The sequence below is a fragment of the Lissotriton helveticus genome, chromosome 7, assembly GCF_964261635.1.
Source record: "Lissotriton helveticus chromosome 7, aLisHel1.1, whole genome shotgun sequence".
NCBI classification, from domain to species: Eukaryota; Metazoa; Chordata; class Amphibia; order Caudata; family Salamandridae; genus Lissotriton; species Lissotriton helveticus.
Window position 1 is genome coordinate 812,501,865 of NC_136068.1, and position 19,882 is coordinate 812,521,746.

At 46.7% G+C, this 19,882-nt stretch overlaps 1 protein-coding gene and 1 long non-coding RNA gene across 2 annotated transcripts in view; one reads left to right on the forward strand and one right to left on the reverse strand.

Moving 5' to 3' along the window:
- LOC144769225 (uncharacterized) overlaps window positions 1–19,882 on the forward strand; it is a 341,045-nt gene that overhangs the window by 299,312 nt on the left and 21,851 nt on the right. The window lies entirely within an intron of this gene.
- Window positions 1–19,882, reverse strand: part of TXNDC15 (thioredoxin domain containing 15) — a 69,221-nt gene that overhangs the window by 20,552 nt on the left and 28,787 nt on the right. Inside the window, exon 2 of the mRNA XM_078653262.1 lies at window positions 11,137–11,603. Within this exon, the coding sequence (XP_078509388.1) occupies window positions 11,137–11,603 (467 nt within the window). The remainder of the gene's footprint in view (window positions 1–11,136; window positions 11,604–19,882) is intronic.

The window sequence follows — 19,882 nt, forward strand, 5'->3', positions numbered from 1 at the left end:
GGTGTGTGTGCCTGGTGAAAGGGTGCACTGACAGATGGTGGTGTGTGCCTGGTGAAAGCGTGCACTGAAGGCTGGTGGTGTGTGTGTGTGCCTGGTGAAAGCGTGCACTGACGGCTGGTGGTGTGTGCCTGGTGAAAGCGTGCACTGACGGCTGTTGGTGTGTGTGTGCCTGGGGGAAGCGTGCACTGACGGCTGATGGCGTTTGTTCCCGGTGAAAGCGTGCACTGATGGCTGGTGGTGTGTGCCTGGTGAAAGCGTGCACTGACGTCTGGTAGTGTGTGCCTGGGGGAAGCGTGCACTGACGGCTGATGGCATTTGTGCCCGGTGAAAGCGTGCACTGGCGACTGGTGGTGTTTGGGCCTGGTGAAAGTGTGCACTGAAGGTGTGTGTGTGTGTGGTGGTTGTTGTGTGTGGTGGTTGTTGTGTGTGGTGGTGGTTGTGTGTGGTGGTGGTTGTGTGTGGTGGTGGTTGTTGTGTGTGGTGGTGGTTGTTGTGTGTGGTGGTGGTTGTTGTGTGTGGTGGTGGTTGTTGTGTGTGGTGGTGGTGGTTGTTGTGTGTGGTGGTGGTTGTTGTGTGTGGTGGTGGTTGTTGTGTGTGGTGGTGGTTGTTGTGTGTGGTGGTGGTTGTTGTGTGTGGTGGTGGTTGTGTGTGGTGGTTGTTGTGTGTGGTGGTTGTTGTGTGTGGTGGTTGTTGTGTGTGGTGGTTGTTGTGTGTGGTGGTTGTCGTCCAGTGTCAAGCTGTGTGCTGAAAACTGGTGCTGCCACTACCTTACATCTGAACTGCCCAAAGAAGAATTGCTGTCATCATCCATGCAGAGGACCTGATTGGTCTGGGAGGCTGTACCTCCAAAAAATGTTAATCTTATGAAGACCCAGCCAGGAAGCTGCAACTACATTGATGGAGATACTGCTTACAAAAAGCCTAGGAGGCCACAACTGCCACAGATGATCGTTCATCCACTGAAGACCCGGATCTGAGGCTGCAACTGCTAAGGTGGAGTGCTCACCAGTAAATGGCCTGGGAGGCCACAACTGCGGGAAACAAGCGCTGCCAAACCAGCCTCGCATGCCGATTCCAGCAACTGGTCTGATGGTATGAGATGGACGCTGCTGCAGTACTACATCTCTGCAACCACTGACACAGGAATGCGTTCACTGTATGCGTCCGCCAAAATCACAAGAGATGCAGTTCCAGCAAGAAGTAAAGGCAGGTCCTACGTCTAAATCAACTGAAAGATGAGCACATACAGAGGTATACCATGTGAGCAAGAGACCTATGATCCTATGAACTCTGTGTGGCGAAAGCCACTGAACTGAAATGTGCATTAGCCGGAATAGTAAGCCAGAGTGAACTGCACATTTGGATAATTAATGCCTATGTCCTTATAACACACTAGAGGCCATAAATTTTAAAATTCCTAAAGAGGGAAGAGTGCACTTGGGGAGGGCCAGCAACTTACTCTGGATTGTAGATTGCAACCCTGTATTTGTACCTTGATTGAACAGTGTGGTACTATGTAGTTCTGTGAGATTAAAGTGGATTCTTTTTCGCAACAGATGGAGATTGTGCTGGACATTCCATTTGTTTGTTTGTTGGTGGACTGTTGAGTTCTGAGCCCTTGCAACCCTAACTCTCACACAACCTGACTAAGACACTTTTGACTGCTTGCACTCGCTACACTAATAGTCAAGTATATAAGGGGTATACTTGACCCAGTTTGCAGATCCCAGTGGCAAACAACTTTAACAACCACAGTGTGGCCCAGTAGCCCCCGAATGGGTTTAACAGAGTAATTTTCTGTTAAAATTAAATATGTAAGCATCTATAAACTTACAAGACTGTCCAAGAGTAATGATCACTCTTCATTGTGTAGCAAATAACGCAGAGGGTCTGACTGAATGATATTTCCATGGTAATCGTCTGTGGCAAATAACTGACTACAGTCTAACCAGGAATATTAAATAGACACAGATAAGATGAAGTTCTGCCACACCAGGTCTGAGAGCCACACGTGCATTACATCAAATGTGTATTTGCACATTTAAAAACACCAAGGGACAGATTTAGTAAACTATTTATGCACCTTGCATGTGCAAATAGCATTGTTCATGAGAGAAAAATCCTCTTCCTGAATCACAACTGAAAGCACTTTTGTTCTCCTAAACAGAATTAATCACTCTTAAAATTGAAAATTGCTTTAAATGTGAGTAAACCTTTTTTATTTTAACTCTCTATTTTGTTAATCTACTTATTTGCATAATTTACACAAATATTACATATTCATAAACGTTACAAAAAGAATACATTTACATTTATAGAGCTTAAAAATAACATACAATCGATAAATACTTACTTATTCTGGGCTAAATAGTATATACAATGCTTCAAAGTAAGTTTGGACATTATACTATACAAGGATGTGCCTCAAAGGGTGATCTTGATAGAAATTAAGCCCAGTACCAAGAAAGAAAACATGAATTTCCGCAGAACAGAACTGGAATCCTATGTGGTTTTTTTACCTGTCTAATCTTAGACCCACATATCTTCTCCTATTGGAAGATTTCCAGACTTAACATTCATATAGAATCTTCTAACTTTGACTAAAAGATTGGATTCTCAATACAATTGCAACTCTCACACTCCTACAAATGATCAATTAAAGTGTAGTCTATTTATTTACACACAATGTAAGAAATCGTCAAAGGAAGCTTTTTTGTATGACCATGTTTTCAAACCATAACTCTATCATAATTGTACTAGCCCGAGACACAATTTCTTCCTTATTTATTTCTCATTATTTTAAACGTCAAGAAACTGATTTTTTACACAAATATTACTCCAAAATAGCATTTTAAATGTAATTCCATAATCGTTATTTAAAATAAGGTACATTTTGAAGTTTTAAAAAGATTGTAAAAATAAAAAATTACTTGGGAAATTCCTCTGAAACTTTCCGCTGCCAGCCCTATTTCCAGCCTTACTATTTCTATTGGAGTTTAATGCTGCATACCAAAACAAGCCTTCCACAATTGTGATTCAACCTTTTTAACTTTTCCAATTAAAATAAAAAGCTGAGTCTCATGGCAGGAAGTGCAATTGCAGGAATGTTACCATTACCAATATACATTTGCATCAATGCGGGAGGCGTGGCCAGGATGGCGACCAAGATTAACGCACTGCGCTGAAGCTCCGCCAGCGAAATCCCCACATGCCAGGATAATTCCAAATCAGGCCATTTCCATCATCCCAGGGGGTGTCTTGCTTGCATGCGACTGGCTAAGGTCCCTCAATCCGGTTATAGATATTGAGTCCGGAGCTGTGGCGCATTGGACCTGTTGGAGCATTGGGCCTGGCGCACCTCTGAGGCCCCAAGGTGACAGGGACTACAGGTGAGGCTGGGGCTACCAAGCCCTGCCAGGTCCCACTGCCGTGTCCTGAACCATATGGCCTCACAGGCTTACGGGAGCCACCCTGAGACATCGGGACTGACCGCTGCAGGACAGCAAACAACAGTGGAGTGGGGTGCACTGCATAGGCTGCACTGTGTCATCCTTTCTGTGGCCGAGTTGGGCTGCGGAGCGAGGCGAGCCACAGACTGTTCCATCTAAGCTGTCTGCTGCCTCCTGTCACCGGGGACAGATGCGGGTGGCATCACTCTAGCTCTGCCTGCACAGGTGAGCCACGCCCAGGGCAGGGGTGGGGTGAGCGGGCACCTGCACTGGCCTGGGCCTCTGGTCGGGAAGTGACCCCTCACGTTTCGAGACCCTCATGGGTGAGTAGCGCGCTTTACAAATGGATTGATTGATTAAGAGATACAGTGCCAGATTTCACCTTGATGGTCCAGGAAACCCACGGGCGCAAAGGCCTGGCTCAGGAAACTGGGCTAACGCCTTGGCATGCTGTACCCTGCCTGTCTTCCTGTGGATGTACAGGGTAGACCGTGCATCTCCAACACCCATGCGGATGCAAGCCATATGCTAAGGAACACTGAAACTCTCCAGGAAAATTCTCCTGCGCAATCCCCATGCCACAAACATTTCAGATCTCTTCCCCGCAGACTGACATGAAGTTACTACAGTTTCTTTGAGCACCACACTCCTCTCTGCAGCCTCCAAGGATGATTGGCAGTACTTATGGGCCCTGGTTAATTGTCAAGGCAGTTCACTAACTGTAGAGGACTCTTTGGGTGGCCGATGCGTTTGCGGTTGGGGGGTGCCCGTGGGTTGGTCGCTACATAAGTCCAATATTGCTGGTTGCTCATATATTTTCCCCCTTCTATTCTCTACAAACATCCCTTATCCCGATCATCAACTATTAGAATGAGTCTACAACGGGAACTTGCTGTTGAGGTGTTGTCACCCTCTGCGGTGTAAACCATCATCTTTAATTGTTTGTATTGGGTATTTTTAGCTTTTTGTTTCTGCACAGGTCATTGCTGGGAACAGGTCTGCCAGGGCTGGGTGGGTGGGTGGGTGGAGGCGGTTAGGACTAGGTTGTTCTTTGGGTTTATGATTACACACCATTTTGTGAGGATGACTGTGATAGTGTGCTTGGATGGTCCGACAAGACGATGGTAGATAATGCCCCTGTTCCTGCGATAGGTGGACTAGAGATCCCATTCGTGACCTGGAGTATTAGAGGCATTAACAATCCCCGTAAGGGTAAACAGGTGTTGCAGTACCTGGTTAGGCACAGGGCAAAACATTTTTTGCAGGATACGCTCCTGTCTCTGGGCTCCACCACGACCGATGCCTCGGCTTGGGGTCTGCATAGATATTTCTCCAACTACAGTTCGTATTCCTGTAGGGTATGTATCCTGATCCCCCGCCTTATCCCCTTTTCCTTTTGAAGACAGTAATATAGACACAGAGGAGCGACATGTGGTGGTTACCGGTTGGCTGGTGGGACAAACTGTACTCCTCTTAAATATATATGCCCCCACATTATCTCCCCTGATTTTTTTCATGAACCTTCTTGAGAGAGCCGACACTGACCATATCATAGTTGGTTGACTGGGGACCTTAATTTATGTTTCAACCCTGCGGTGGACTCCATGGCATCTGGCCCAAGCTGCAAGCCTTGTGCAACACACATACTGTGTGACATTTGCGATTCATATTCTCTTAGAGATGCGTGGCATCAATGGCAAGCTCAGGTCCCTGGCGACACGTTCTATTCTACACCCCAGGGCACTTGGTGGCGACTTGAATACTAGTTCCAATCTCTTTCCCTACACCCCTGGCTTAGCACGGTGAACTGCCCTCCTCGCACTCTATCGGACAATGCCCCAGTGTGCATTGTGTTAAGTGCTCCGCTTCCAGGCAGCAGGGTAAAAACATGGCATTTTCCAAAGAACTTTAGATTGCGGTCACCGACTATTTTGAATTCAATGAAGGTTCAGTGGCCACAGGCCACCCTCTGGGAGGCCTTCAAGACCTACATCCGTGGGGTAGTTATAGCCAAGCAGACCAGTATAGTATGCGATATACGCCATTCCCTGGAGCAAGTGGAGGTCACTCTTCAGTGTATAGATACTGCTGCCCTTGGGGGTCTTGATGATGACCAACCCCACCTCCGTGCTAAGGCGATGGAAGAATTCTGTAAACTGGCTGACCGTGAAGTGCATTTCCTAGGCAAATATGCAGGGGCATGTCGGTACGGTAAGGGCGAGCGCCCGGGTTTCACGTTGGCGAGATTGCTCCACCCACAGAGGGGGTCTGACTATATACCAGAGTTCACACTTGAGAACGGGGGCTGGACCTCAGATAATGGTAGGGTGCTGGCAGAATTGCAAAGCTTTTATACTAAACTATACACTTCTAAGAATGCGGAGGATGGCAATGCCCGGGCGGACTACCTCTCTGAGGTGTTATGGTATGGTTGTCCACCCCACAGCAACCATTTTAGAGTGAACCAATATCGGATTAGGAAATCATCTCCGCAATAGACTATGGACAGATCCAAAACCCCAGTTCTGATGGATTTACGGGTTTATTTCACAAAACGTACAAACATCTCGCTCCTCGCCTTTTAGAGCTTTACGATGAATCACTTGAGAAGGGTATACTACCCCCCATGCTTCATGAAGCGATCATAACTCTGCTATTAAAATCCGGGAAGGACCCCTTGCAATGGCAATCCTATAGACCGTTGTCTTTATTGAATTTTGCCAATAAGATTCTCGCTAAGGTTTTAGCCACTAGACTGGCCCTCCTGCTTGAAACCATCATCTCCCCTCTTCAGTCAGGCTTTATTCTGCACCGATCCACGACCATACATTTGCATACTTTGTTCTCTGTTTTTAACAGATTATCGCTAGAGGTCCCGGCAGCAGTGGATTTACTCGATGCAAAGAAAGCCTTTGATTCTCTGGAGTGATCTTTTCTTTTTGCAACATTGACAAAGCAGGTCTGCCGCACAGGTTCTCGTCCCTGATCAAGCTCTTATACGCTCACCCTACGCCTCGTTTTCATGTCAACGGTTCTTTGATGTCCGCGTTTACACCTGCCACGTGCACTAGACAGGGGTGCCTATTCTCCCCACTCCTATTCAATATTGCCATGGACATGTTGGCACGACATCTCCAGGAGAAACATCTTTGGCGAGGGCTACAGTTCACCACAGGCTCGCTGCTCTTATTGCTTTACATGGACAACATATTCAGTTTTCTTAGACACCCCTCTGCCAATTTGCATCCATTATACAGGAGATGTAGAGATTTGGTCATTTTTCAGGCCTCCTAATCAACTGGAGCAAATCAGAGCTCTTTCTGCCGACAGCAGCCACACAACAGTTTCAAAGCAATCCCCCATTGTAGTGGTGAGATGATACCATCAAATATCTTGGTATCCATGGCCATCGCAACAAGTAACAGGTCCTTCGACTGAATTATGGTCCAGCTGGGAGTAAATTAACAACACAAATCGAGAAATGGATAAAATTGCTGCTTTCGTTGGCCAGCGGCCTGGCAATCATTAAATGGTTGTCCTTCTTTGATTTCTTTATTTCAAAATATTCCCGTCCCCCTCACTAATACTTTTTTTGTCATGTTACGAGGTCTTTTGTTGCAATTAATATGGGTGGGTCACAAACCGTGGGTTGATTGGCGAGCGCTAGTCCTTTCTTAAGCAAAGGGCAGCTTCGTTGTGCCACAATTGTTATCTATATTACCTGGTCGCCAAGTGTCAATATGCGCATTATTGGTACCACAGAGACACTCGCCTTCCTTATGACTGTGTTGACTGGGATTTGGTGGGAGATACACCACTAAATGCCATCCTTCCAACGGGCTATCATTAGACCCCACGGACATACAGCCACTTTCCACTACCTGATGGGCATGGCGCTATTTAATGTGCCTTCTGGGAAAGGGGCAGCTATACTCCTCTGCCTTGCCGCTTGCAAACAACCGCTGGCTCCCCCCAATGGCAGAAACCATTGTCAAGCATACTCGGAATTGCAATGCATTTTACACTACTGTAGATCTGCTCCCGGGAGGCCATGCTATCGCTTGGGCGGCACACACACGCTTTGCCATTGCACCGTCACTCGACAGGTTAATTTTGCATTGTATCCAAAGTGCCCTGCGTGCCCCGATACCTTCGTATCCCACTGCCCATTACGACTTCAACCCCACACTCTTCTTATAGAGGGTGATAATGGTGAGCACTTGGTCTCTAGATTGTATCACGCATGTCTAGACATGTTCCCTACAGCGGGTGACAGACTGCGCAAGACGTGAAGAGAAGATCTGCAGCACCCATTGTCAGACAACGTATGGTATTACTGCTGCCTACAAACCAAATTAGTCTCCCCCAATCATTTTAAATTCCGCCTGTGCGCCTATTTGACACACAGCCTTATGGCCAAGATCGACATGTCCCAAATCTAGTGCAGAGGACGTAGACTTTTTTCATTTAGTGTGGACGTGCCCACATATCAATAGTTACTGGTTCGACATTTTGCACAACTCTCTCAGAAGCTGGATGTGTTGTTGACTCCGGAGCCCCTGCTGGCGGTACTGGGATATGTACATGGCATCCAAAGGGGTCCTGGCGCTTTGCAGTAATTGCACTTTTGCTGGCAAAGTGGGGAACTGTGCTATGCTGGGGTAGCAGCCATTGCGCCACTGTCGCACAGTGGGTTAAAAGCCTCATTTTGTGACACAATTAGTGAGATTTAAGCCCTGATGCAACCACCCACATCTCGCCCACATAATATCTGGAAACCCCTCCACACTTACCTGCAACGCACAGGTGCGTCCTCACAGGATTGATTCCCTAGGGCCAATGCCCCATGTCATAGACGCATTGCAAACACTGTTACAATTTGTATGCACCCTGATCCATGCTGTTTTACTCCCATCTATATCCATTGAGATCGCAGCAGACTGACTCAACGAACCACATACTCCAAGTATGGAACACCGTGCGCAGAAAGCTAGGATGGCATAATAAGATCATGCAAGCAACACCCCCCTGGGTCACGGATAAACTAGGTAGGCTGGGTAGGAGCAAAGGCTTCAAACACTGGGACAACCTAGGGATCTCTAGGGTAGGAGACCTCTGGGTGCAGGCAAAGATGGTCCCCTTTGAACAGCTTCAGAAACAATATGAGACGGCACCAACGGAACAGTTCCGTAATCGCCAGATTAAACACGCACTAGAGGCAGCGATTCCCCCTGGCACTACTCCGCCCGAAGCCTCTCCGTAACAGGATAGACTACTAACGGATCATATGACAACAAGGGCAATCTCCATGACATACCGTAAGATTATTAACAACATGCCTGACCCCATGCAAAGGCTCCGAGACAAATGGGGGGGAAGAGATGGGAGAACTAGATGACACTGATTGGCAGGAAGCGCTCGCATCACCCAGAGAGGTAGCGATAAAGTCCAGGCTGCAACTAGTACAGCTTAAAATACTCCACAGGATATATTATACTAGAACCACGCTCTATAAAATAGGAAGAGCCCCTACCCAGCTTTGCCTACGACAATGTGAAGAGGTTGGTACCTTCTTCCATACACTCTGGGAGTGTCCCACAATACGGTCGTATTGGAAGTCTGTCATGACCACCATTACAAGAGTTAGCAGGAAACCAGCTCCTCCTGAACCCAAATGCTGCATTCTAAATATTTGGGAAGCAACCGATCTTAGCTCGATAGCGCAGGTGTTGTAACACTGGGGATGATGCTGGCTAAGAGAAACATTGCCCAGCATGAGGGGGCAACTGCACCTACACACAGAGAATGGTGTAAAGATATGGACAGAGACATGGTGGCAGAGAAAACTGTATATGTGCAGAGGGGTTGTCCAATAAAGTGGATTAAACTGTGGGGGGATAGAACACCAACAATTGAGTCCTGAACCAGAACTGTCTTACTGTAAAGGACGTTAAAGTATGTGCGGGCAAGCATAACAAGTGTATGCAGTCATGATGATCCTGGAAAACGAGCTGCACTATATATAGGATGATGCGTATTATGATGAACCTGAATGATGTAATGTGCCATGTATGTTTAATAAACAGATTTAAAAAGAAATATATGTGAATTCAGAGAGGATGATGAATGACGATGATGAAAGCAATTTGTATTACGCACAGCTAATCTAAGGAGTGTCCCAGCGCGTTGCCTCGGTCGAGAAAAGGTGACACCATTTGCCATTAGTCCTGCACAAAAAGCCAGGTTTTGAGATTTTTTTTTTTTTTAACATTGCAACATTATTCAGTGTGCAAGACCAGGGGGTAGTTGATGCCATGCTACTGATCCTACGTAGGTGAGACCTTCCTCTTGCTCTAGCTCATCAAATTCCGGGAGACACTGCTAATAATTTATTCGAAGAACTCAGATTTCTGGAATGAGCGTAGAACCTGAACCTGGTTCTATGGTAAAGTTCCCCAGTCTGGTAGAGAGCACTGTGCACTAAAACAAGGGCCTTTAATATGATCTGTTTCCTAATAGGAAGCCAGTGATGAGCACGGAGATAAGTTGAAATCTGTTTTCTAACTGGTAAGTTCAGCAGAAGGTGAGCTGCCGCAATTTGGACCACTTGAAGCCTGTCCATTAGGTGTTCTGGTAGCCCAAAGTAAAGGGAATTTCCGTAGTCCAACCTGAAGGTTATTAGAGACTGAATAACAGTTTTTTTGCCAAGGACATGAGGGTAAAAAAACTTTAAGGAGCGCAATATACCGAAGCAGGTGCCTACCACTGCCCTGATTTGAGGCTTAAAGGACAGGGCATCGTCACATTTGACCACTGAATGTTTAACTGTGCCACCTTGCTAGCCTGGAGGGGCACACCTTCAGGCCAGAAACTCTCCCAAAATTCTGGAAGAATATTGCCCAAAAAAAATAGAATTTCATTTTTTTCCACCCTTGACAAGTTATTATCTTTCCACTGTATTACTCTGTTCGATTTTCTTTATTTTTGTACGCTCACACTTTGAATTACATTCAAATTGACAGGATGTGATTTTTATATGAAATGGGAAATGATGTTGAGACATGGGACATTTATGATATTCTTAACAGATCTTAGAGGGAGGAGTAAATGATAGCTATTCTTTCAAATTTCTAAAGCCTCTCAATAGCAAGTAGTTGTGGACCTTCCAGCATGGAGACAAATGCACACTAGTGGTGAACATTCACAAATTCTCATGTTTATGGGTAGCTATAAACCTATTGCACGTAGCTTAGGACTCTGAAAATGGCTACCAATATACACTTATTAGGCAGGAAAAAACATGTCTTCAAACTAGCAAACGGAGTGGAACACCCCCAAAACTGGAAGTAGTGTAATGGTTTCTCCATTTCCTTGCGAATAAAAGAAATAAGTTGTTAAACAGTGCAAATACGGTGATGCATTACGTTAATGAAAGCAAGTTAATATTTAATCAAGTCTCCTGCTGCACAGTTGCATCGGTCACTCATTTTCAGGACTACTGTGGTCGAATTATTGATAAAAATCAAAGAAAGGAGGAAGTTTGCTCTGCTGCCTTTCCTGTGCACTCCTTCCTAACTGTATCAATGTATTTCCTCAATGCATCACAAAATGTAAAGTATTATGCATTTAGTACACTTAAAATGCGCCTAGCGTGCATGGAAAAATAAACAAACCTAAAGGAACTTACTTGTGAAACATTTAGTATCCGCAATGTGAAGGTGTCTATGGCTGTAGTGTTTCTCTCTTCACAGTTGACTTTTGGGCTTTTGGCGCTTTCTGTGGTGTTTGATTCTTCAGTTTTTGCAGAGCTCGCCTGCGAGGATTCAGGTAGTGGATCACCTGCAGCAAGCTTATCGGAAGTACTGATGCTCTCGGGGGCTCTGCATTCATCCCCCTCAATTATGGCTTCACAGGTGCCCTCCTCAGACTCATTCTCATACACATCTCTGGAACCTCCAGGAATCATAGAGAGTGGCAAGTGATACTGACTGTCAAACTCTGTGCCAAGCATTGCATCCGCCATTTCTGCAGTCTTGTACTGGATGGTCTTGGAAGGCTGACTGTCGTCATCCCTGTTACCAGATTCTTTGTCCAGGTTATGAGAGACCTCTTTTTCAATATGTTTTTCACGTAGTGAATCATAACTTTCATGTCCTGCAAAAGTAAAAAGAAAACAGCATTTGAGACTTAATTTTTTCTAGCTATTGCTACAGATTATAAGACAAAACAATAGCCACTGAAGAATGTTTTTTTTTATTTTTGCAAAAGGAAGTAAATCTAAGAGTCATTAGAATCTTTAGAGCCAGGCCTTACAGATTCTGAAGACCCATTTCAGGGCATATATGTTTTGATTGCCACTATTAAAAGGTTTGATAGCCCACAAGATCCGATTTTGTGGATTGACATTTCCAGATAGCATCTAAATGTCATAAATACATTTTCAGGGTGTTATTTCACCCTTAATGAAAATCAAACTCCGGACCAGGTCAAGATGGAACTGGAAATGCATGGAGAGGACTTTTCAATAAAGTTTAACAATCATATTGTTTATTTCAGAAATGTCTTCCTTTAAACATACATACAGGTCACTAATACATACATGACGGACAGTAAAATGTTTTCTATACAAAATATTAACAAACATTTGACTGAAAAGAGCCTTTACAGTTGCACCTTTAAACAAGTAAAAATTGCTGTGGACCGTTCTCACCCTTTTAAATCTAAAATAATATACTTGCAATTAACTTTGTTCAGCTTCACACCACGGGATTTCACATGAAATTGCGGGCATAACTCTTCCATTACTGATCAGGTGAGAACTATAAATCTCGCAGTACAAAATAGCACTATACTGATCTCAGTATTTCAGTGTAACAGTAAAGAATGTAATAAATAATGGTTATAACCACATAAAGCTTTGTACCAGAGGAAAATTAACCAAAAGTGTTGTAGATCATCTTGGATACAGGAGCAGATTGGTGCATTATTAGAGACAAATTTTGTAAAAACATTTTTTTTTAAACAAGATTGCAAAAGCAATAGTAAAAACAATTCCCCAGACTTATTAGCCAAGGTGAGAGAGGCATGGGAGTCAGATGTAGGACTATTAGAGGATGATGACTGGGCCGAAGCTGTGCAGAGTCCAAGAGAGGTTGCAATCAGGGCTAGATTCTGAATAATACAGCTGCGGATCCTACACAGATCCTATTACACTAGTACACTGTTGCACCGAATGGGTAGGATCCCGATAGAGGAATGCCAAAGAGGGTGCACCCAGAAAGTGACGTTATTTCACATTTTATGGGATTGCCCGGTCATACAGAGATACTGGACTAAAATTGCAAATATTCTCACGGAAGTGCTCGAACAACAGGTCCCGACAGATGCTAGGTGGCATATATTATGTGTGACGGGAGAACTGACATGGCCTAATTACTCAAAACTATGGCTGCAAGTGGCGGCAATGGTCGGGAAAAGGAATATTGCCAGAACATGGGGGGCAGCCCAACCACCTCTGGTCTCTCAGTGGGAAAAAATATATGGACTGGTGCAGTACGGCAGAACGAACGATTTATGAAAGCCAAGGCTGCCCGAAGAAATGGGGTAAAATATGGCAAAGGTGGAAAGATTAAAGGGGGTTTAGGGGCAGCAGGACACCTACGCATGGGGCGGACTGGGATTTAGGATTTCTGCCAATCGAGTTATAATAAGAAATGCACGTTAGACTGAAGAGGTTATTGAGAACAAGTAATTCATTCTCAATGTATGATCATGACAATGTAACGCTGACTTTGGTTTAATAAAAAGATTCTTTAAAAAATGTTTTAAAAACGACTGCAAAAACAAAATGTTTAATCTGTTTTTGGGCTAAAGCTGCGTTCAAGGAAGTGGACATTTTAATACAACGAACTTTCAGAGCCTGGGAGTCATTCCACAGACATGTAGTTAGGGCCATCCTGGATTTAAAGATTAAGTTAACCTCTGCACCATCTCTATATCTGCAGCAATTTTCTTTTATTTAAGGTTTGTTTACTTAGGGAGGTCAGATCTAAAGAAACATGGCTTAGTCCAAACAACCCTCCCTACTAGTAGAGCTTTATCTCACCCTCATATGGGGCAAAACTTTTTATATGGCAAAATACTTTAATACATACTGTAGAGCACTTTAGACCAGGCCAAGCACATCGCATCATCAATAGACGAACCTCAGGGACTCTTCATCTTCCATTGGGCAATCAACAATGGTTCTTTATTGTGATTGTTTCCAAATCATTAATGAACATCTTGAAGAAAAAAAAGAGTTGCAACCGCTAGGCAGCCTTCCCTAATCCCATTAGGTGCACTGAACTACCTAGTGAAATCACCTTGGGATCTATAATGCGGTGCAGAGGTTTCTCATTAAACAGGCTTGTTGCATTCAATCTGCCGAACACAGAAGGATGAATGAGTCGACCTTGCTGAAATTCGAAAATACGACCTACAGATCACAACAATGAGCTTATCTATCTTGCCAGCATACTTTTTTACCAACAGTTATAAAGACCTTGCACCACAGTACCTATCTGCTCTAAACCTCAGACCCTCACAAACACTGCATTGTAAAAGAGTTAAACTCATCAACGTGGTTCTGCTGCTGCCAGATGACCAGGGGTTTTCAAGAGAGGAAATAAAATTACAGTCAGTAGTTGAACTTGTCCTGTCATGATGACTATATTGAACACATTAGGAATGAGCAATAACACCAAATGCAGCCATTAGTTAAAGTTGTTGGAGTGAAAGAGTTTTGGAACATAACTTTCTATGGTTACAAGTTTACCTTTAAAGACCAGGGTTAGCTGTTCTACACACATAAAACGCTCTGTCATCTCAAGGCACTTTAGATGATGATTTCAAGAAGAGCGAGGGCAACCTGTTTAGTATTTTTGACAGAATGATATTTGGCCAAACAAACACAATGGTCTATGCGAAAAGATATTTATTTTTAGGGCTCGGCCTAGCGTACACTGCGCAGCAGTGTCACACAGCCGAGATCTTATGTTTCCCCAGTACTGGGGCTTGAACCCGCCTTCTCTTCCATTGGCTAGCTTCATAAATGAAGGATAGCCATTGGAAGAGATGTGTGTCACTCAGTTCTGTCACCGGCTTGAGGAGATTCGTGGGCGTTTCTTGCTTTTTTTAAGCCCCGCCCCTTTTTTCGTCATTCAGAGGTGGGCCATTGTGGGCGTTTACTTTTTTTTTTTTTACAGGGATGTTTTTCGTCATTGCTAACGTCTCTGTTGCCGGGATGGACGTAGTGCTGCCGCTCCCGGTTCCCTCTGAAGACCTCCGCGTCCCGGTCCCGTGTGGTTGTATCCTGCCCCCCTCCCGCTGTCCGTGTCTTTGTTCCCGCCCCCCCTCCTGCTGTCCGTGTTTCCGTTCCCGCCCCCCCTCTCGCTGTCCGTGTCTCCGTCCCCGCACCCGCTCCCGGAGCTACTCACACAGACACCAGGAAACTTGTTTAAATACGTGTTTATCTTCAGGGTTAGTCCATTTATGCTCGGGAAAGCATCACCGACACGAGCAAACTGATGCACGCTGCTGTAATTTAGGGAATAAAAGCAAGGACAGCTCTTTTGCTGTAGGAGAGGAGTTTGCTGTAACTCGGTTCCTGTGCCTTCGCTACGTTGGCGGCAGAACTGTCGTTGCCTTTCAGTTAGGATTACGTTATTGTGTTGACATTCGGAGTTGCCGTTCGTGATTCCCTGGTGTCAGGGCTCCACTATCAGCGTTTCGCTGGGTCCACGGTGTCAATGATTTCCTGCTATCAGTTCTACTATATGGTAGTTTTAGCTTTGTCCGGGCGCCACCAGCCTTGTGTCGGTATCAGCGTCGCTGATGTCACTGCTGCTTTAGCTGTGCGAAAGCGAGTGAAGTGGAGGCGGAGCCACGTAGGCGAAAGCAGAGGCTGGTCATCACGCATGCGTACACATGCGCTGTCCGCGCGGAGCTGCAGGTAGAGGCAAAGTGTTAGCGCAGCTGGCATTCTGAGCTGATGCAGTGAGGGTGCCCCTGGGACCTCAAGAGCCTGTTCCCAGTGCCCAAGCGGGCGCCACAGCGTCAGCGACTGAGAGGACGCAGAACAATGGAGGGCCGACCCCCCGGCCCTTCGGGAACGGGTACAGCCACCTTTGGCAGACGAGAGGCAGCATCGGATAGTGCATTCGACTGCTGCAGTGGCATCCTCGCTCCAGCGTCAGCTGCCCACTGACAGCCACCAGAGCGGTCGTCCGCCAGTAGACCCCCCGCACTCCTCGACATCCACTTCCCCTTAACGGGTTCTCAATACAGTGTGCTGCTTGTGCCTATCCCCTTCCGTAGTTAGACTGCTAACACTCTGTCCCCTTCCCGCACTTTAGAAATAACGGAAGCTTACTCTGACCGTAAGATACATCCTTCTCATTTTCTTCAAAGCCCCGTACCCACAATGTGCCCTCCATGGTTTTATTTCAGAACCAGTCCAAATTTCCCACAAAATATCTTCGATTTCTGACCTCCAAAAACCGTTCTGCCCTGTCTTGACCTCCGCACGGACAGTGTTCGCCTTGCCTGACCCACTCCAAGATCACTTGCGCCTTCCTCGACCCCTACTAGACGCCCTGTTTCCAGCTTTTTTTCACCAAGAACATACTTGCCATGATTGGCCACCTTATACATGACTTTCAACACTGCTGATCCCAGCATGGGCTCCCGTCAGGATAACCCTCATAATTCCTGAATCCCCCTTCCCCGACCTGCCAGCGGACACCCTCGAGTGGCATCTGTGGCCTTCCCGGCTCCTGATTAAATCTGCACATATTCAAGACCTCGTACCCCCTGGCAAACTCGATGCTCTGATCCTTTTTTAATGCCCAGGATACCGTGTCTCCTGATTCTTTTAACTAACTCCAACGTCCAAATGCAGTCATTCTCTAAACTCTACTGCTTTCCTCACTCGCTCTCTATTCTTTGTATCCTGTGGATTTTCTATTAAACAATACACTCCTAGGATCACACCTGCCTTTCCTTGTTCAGTCTGATGGGAATGTGCTCATTCAGTTTGTGGCCTCTCTCGCAAGTGTCAGTTTCGTGTCTCTTGTGAGAGTGAGTCTGGCAGGGAGAGGTATTGTGTGCTTCCTGTTGTTCTGCTTCTTCCATGACAGTGCAAGCCTCCTCACACTGCCCACCAGCGCATATCACCCCTTTTTCAGTGTGATGGGAATATGCTCATTCAGTTCGTGGCCTCTCTCGAAAGTGTCAGTTTCGTGTCTCTTGTGAGAGTGAGTCTGGCAGGGAGAGGTAGTCCCAACAATAACTTGTGTCTGTAGATTAGTAGATTCACAAGTTGTAGTAACCACACAGCCCTCGAGTGCCATTTTCTTCCGGCTGGGGTTGCGGGAGGGAGTAGAAGTAGCTGCAGGCGGTCAGCATGGATATGCCTTTCCAAACTGTGGGTCAGTCTGAGGTCACGGAGAGAGGACAGCAAGCAAGGGCCTGATGCATAATAGAAACATGGGTCTGAGCTCTGGTGAGACAGGAACAGACACTACTGCCAATGACTGTTCTCTCTGCCATTTGGACAGTATGACAAAGAGGGGGCTGTTGTGCCCAACCGGCTACCCTGAGCAAGCTATCAGGTAGCCAGCCTTGCACTCATATTGTAATGAATCAATTTCTGCAGACTGTGAAAGCCTCAGGGCTCGGTTCAGTAAATGTGATAGCCTTGTAGTGGAATGTGGGTGGCTCTGTCTGTGTGGCTCTGTCTGTGTGTGTGTGGCTCTGTCTGTGTGTGTGTGGCTCTGTCTGTGTGTGTGTGTGTGTGTGTGTGTGTGTGTGTGTCTCTGTGTGTGTCTCTGTGTGTGTCTCTGTCTGTGTGTGTCTGTGTGTGTCTGTGTGTGTGTCTGTGTGTGTGTCTGTGTGTGTGTCTGTGTGTGTGTCTGTGTGTGTGTCTGTGTGTGTGTCTGTGTGTGTGTGTCTGTGTGTGTCTGTGTGTGTCTGTGTGTGTCTGTGTGTGTCTGTGTGTGTCTGTGTGTGTCTGTGTGTGTCTGTGTGTGTCTGTGTGTGTCTGTGTGTGTCTGTGTGTGTCTGTGTGTGTCTGTGTGTGTCTGTGTGTGTCTGTGTCTGTGTGTGTGTCTGTGTGTCTGTGTGTGTGTCTGTGTCTGTGTGTCTGTGTGTCTGTGTGTGTGTGTGTGTCTGTGTGTGTGTGTCTGTGTGTGTGTGTGTGTGTGTGTGTGTCTGTGTGTGTGTGTGTGTGTGTGTGTCTCTGTCTGTGTGTGTGTGTGTCTCTGTCTGTGTGTGTGTGTGTGTGTGTGTGTCTCTGTCTGTGTGTGTGTGTGTGTCTGTCTGTGTGTGCGTGCGCGTGGGGCTCTGTCCGTGGGCATGGGGCTCTGTCCGTGCGCGTGGGGCTCTGTCCGTGCGCGTGGGGCTCTGTCCGTGCGCGTGGGGCTCTGTCCGTGCGCGTGGGGCTCTGTCCGTGCGCGTGGGGCTCTGTCCGTGCGCGTGGGGCTCTGTCCGTGCGCGTGGGGCTCTGTCCGTGCGCGTGGGGCTCTGTCCGTGGGGGGCTCTGTGTGTGGGGGGCTCTGTGTGTGGGGGGCTCTGTGTGTGGGGGGCTCTGTGTGTGGGGGGCTCTGTGTGTGGGGGGCTCTGTGTGTGGGGGGCTCTGTGTGTGGGGGGCTCTGTGTGTGGGGGGCTCTGTGTGGGGGGGGCTCTGTGTGGGGGGGGCTCTGTGTGGGGGGGCTCTGTGTGGGGGGGCTCTGTGTGGGGGGCTCTGTGTGGGGGGCTCTGTGTGGGGGGCTCTGTGTGTGGGGGGCTCTGTGTGTGGGGCTCTGTGTGGGGGGCTCTGTGTGGGGGGCTCTGTGTGGGGGGCTCTGTGTGTGTGTGGCGCTGTGTTTGGGGTCTGTGTGCGTGTGTGGGGCTGTGTGTGGGGGGGTGGGGCTGTGTGGGGGTGGGGCTGTGGGTGTGTGGGGGGCTGTGTGTGGGTGTGTGGGGGCTGTGTGTGGGTGTGTGGGGGCTGTGTGGGGTGGGGCTGTGGGTGTGTGGGGGGCTCTGTGTGTGTGTGTGGGGGGGCTGTGTGGGGGTGGGGCTGTGTGTGTGTGGGGCTGTGTGTGGGGGGGCTCTGTGTGTGGGGGGGCTCTGTGTGTGTGGCTCTGTGTGGATAGCTTTTTTTGTAGGTGGCTCTATGAGTGGGTGGCTCTGTCTGTGTGAGGGTGGCTCTGTGTAGGTGGCTCTGTGTAGGTGGCTCTGTGTATGAGGGTGGCTCTGTGTAGGTGGCTGTGTGTGTGGGTGGCTCTATGTGAATGACTGTGTGGGTGGCTGTGTGTGTGTGTGTGTGTGTGTGTGTGGGTGTAAATGCAATAGGTCATGCATATGCGTGCGATTAAGCTATTGGCATTGTAAATGACAATGCCATTTATTTATGATTTAAAAAAAAAAATCATGAGCAATGCCAATAGCTCTACCTTTAATAATGCCGATACCATTGCATTATAAATGCTTGTTATTCATAGAGTTTTATATAGCGCAAACAAGATCCCGAAGGATATCAGAGCACTTTACAAAGGAAGGAGGGAAGGACATAAATCCAATATTGAAAACAGTAAGAATACACAATAGGAATTCTCGCCTAAATCCCAGACAAATAAAACGCCTTACTCCCAGAACAAAAGAATCAAGGAGAATAGTACAATAAACGAGTAAGTAGCGTACTAAGAAAGGAGGTAAACAAGGCAGAGAAAGGAGCATTCATCCAATATTGACATTAAGTAGGAATATACAACAGGAATACTTGCCTGTTTCCCAGAACAAGTGATTCGCAGAAAGAAATAAGACAAGCATTTGCAATGCAATAGGTCTCGCATTTGAGAGAGTTTCAGCTATTGGCATTGTAAATGACAATGCCTGCTAATTATCAAAACAGATAAATAAAAGGCATTGTCAGTACAATGCCAATAGCTCAAACTCTTGTAAATGACAGACCTATTTCACTTCCAAGAAGCTGCCACCATTGTCTCGGGTTACTTGGAAAGTAAAAGCGTGCATGGTGCGCTGAATGTTGCAGGAAAGCATGTTGTGTCTGCAGTAAGAGAAACTGATTAAAGAAAGGAAAATGCTACTTACCAGTATGCATCTGTTCTTGGCATGTAGGGCTGCTGACATTCATATCTTAGCATAGATCGCCGCATAGTGTTGGGTCCGGATGATTGCACCTTGTTGTCTTGGAAGAGTCTTCGAAGTATCACGAGATAGGTGACTCATTCCTTGGACTACAGTGCGCATGGGCATCCACTCCATCTGTAGATTGTTTTTCGCCATTGTGGCAAAGATGGAGTATAGAAAAGTAAAAGATGGCCATGCAAAGAAAATCCTGCAGCTGCGACAGGCCCCGGGGAGGAGGGTGGGCGATATGAATGTCAGCAGCC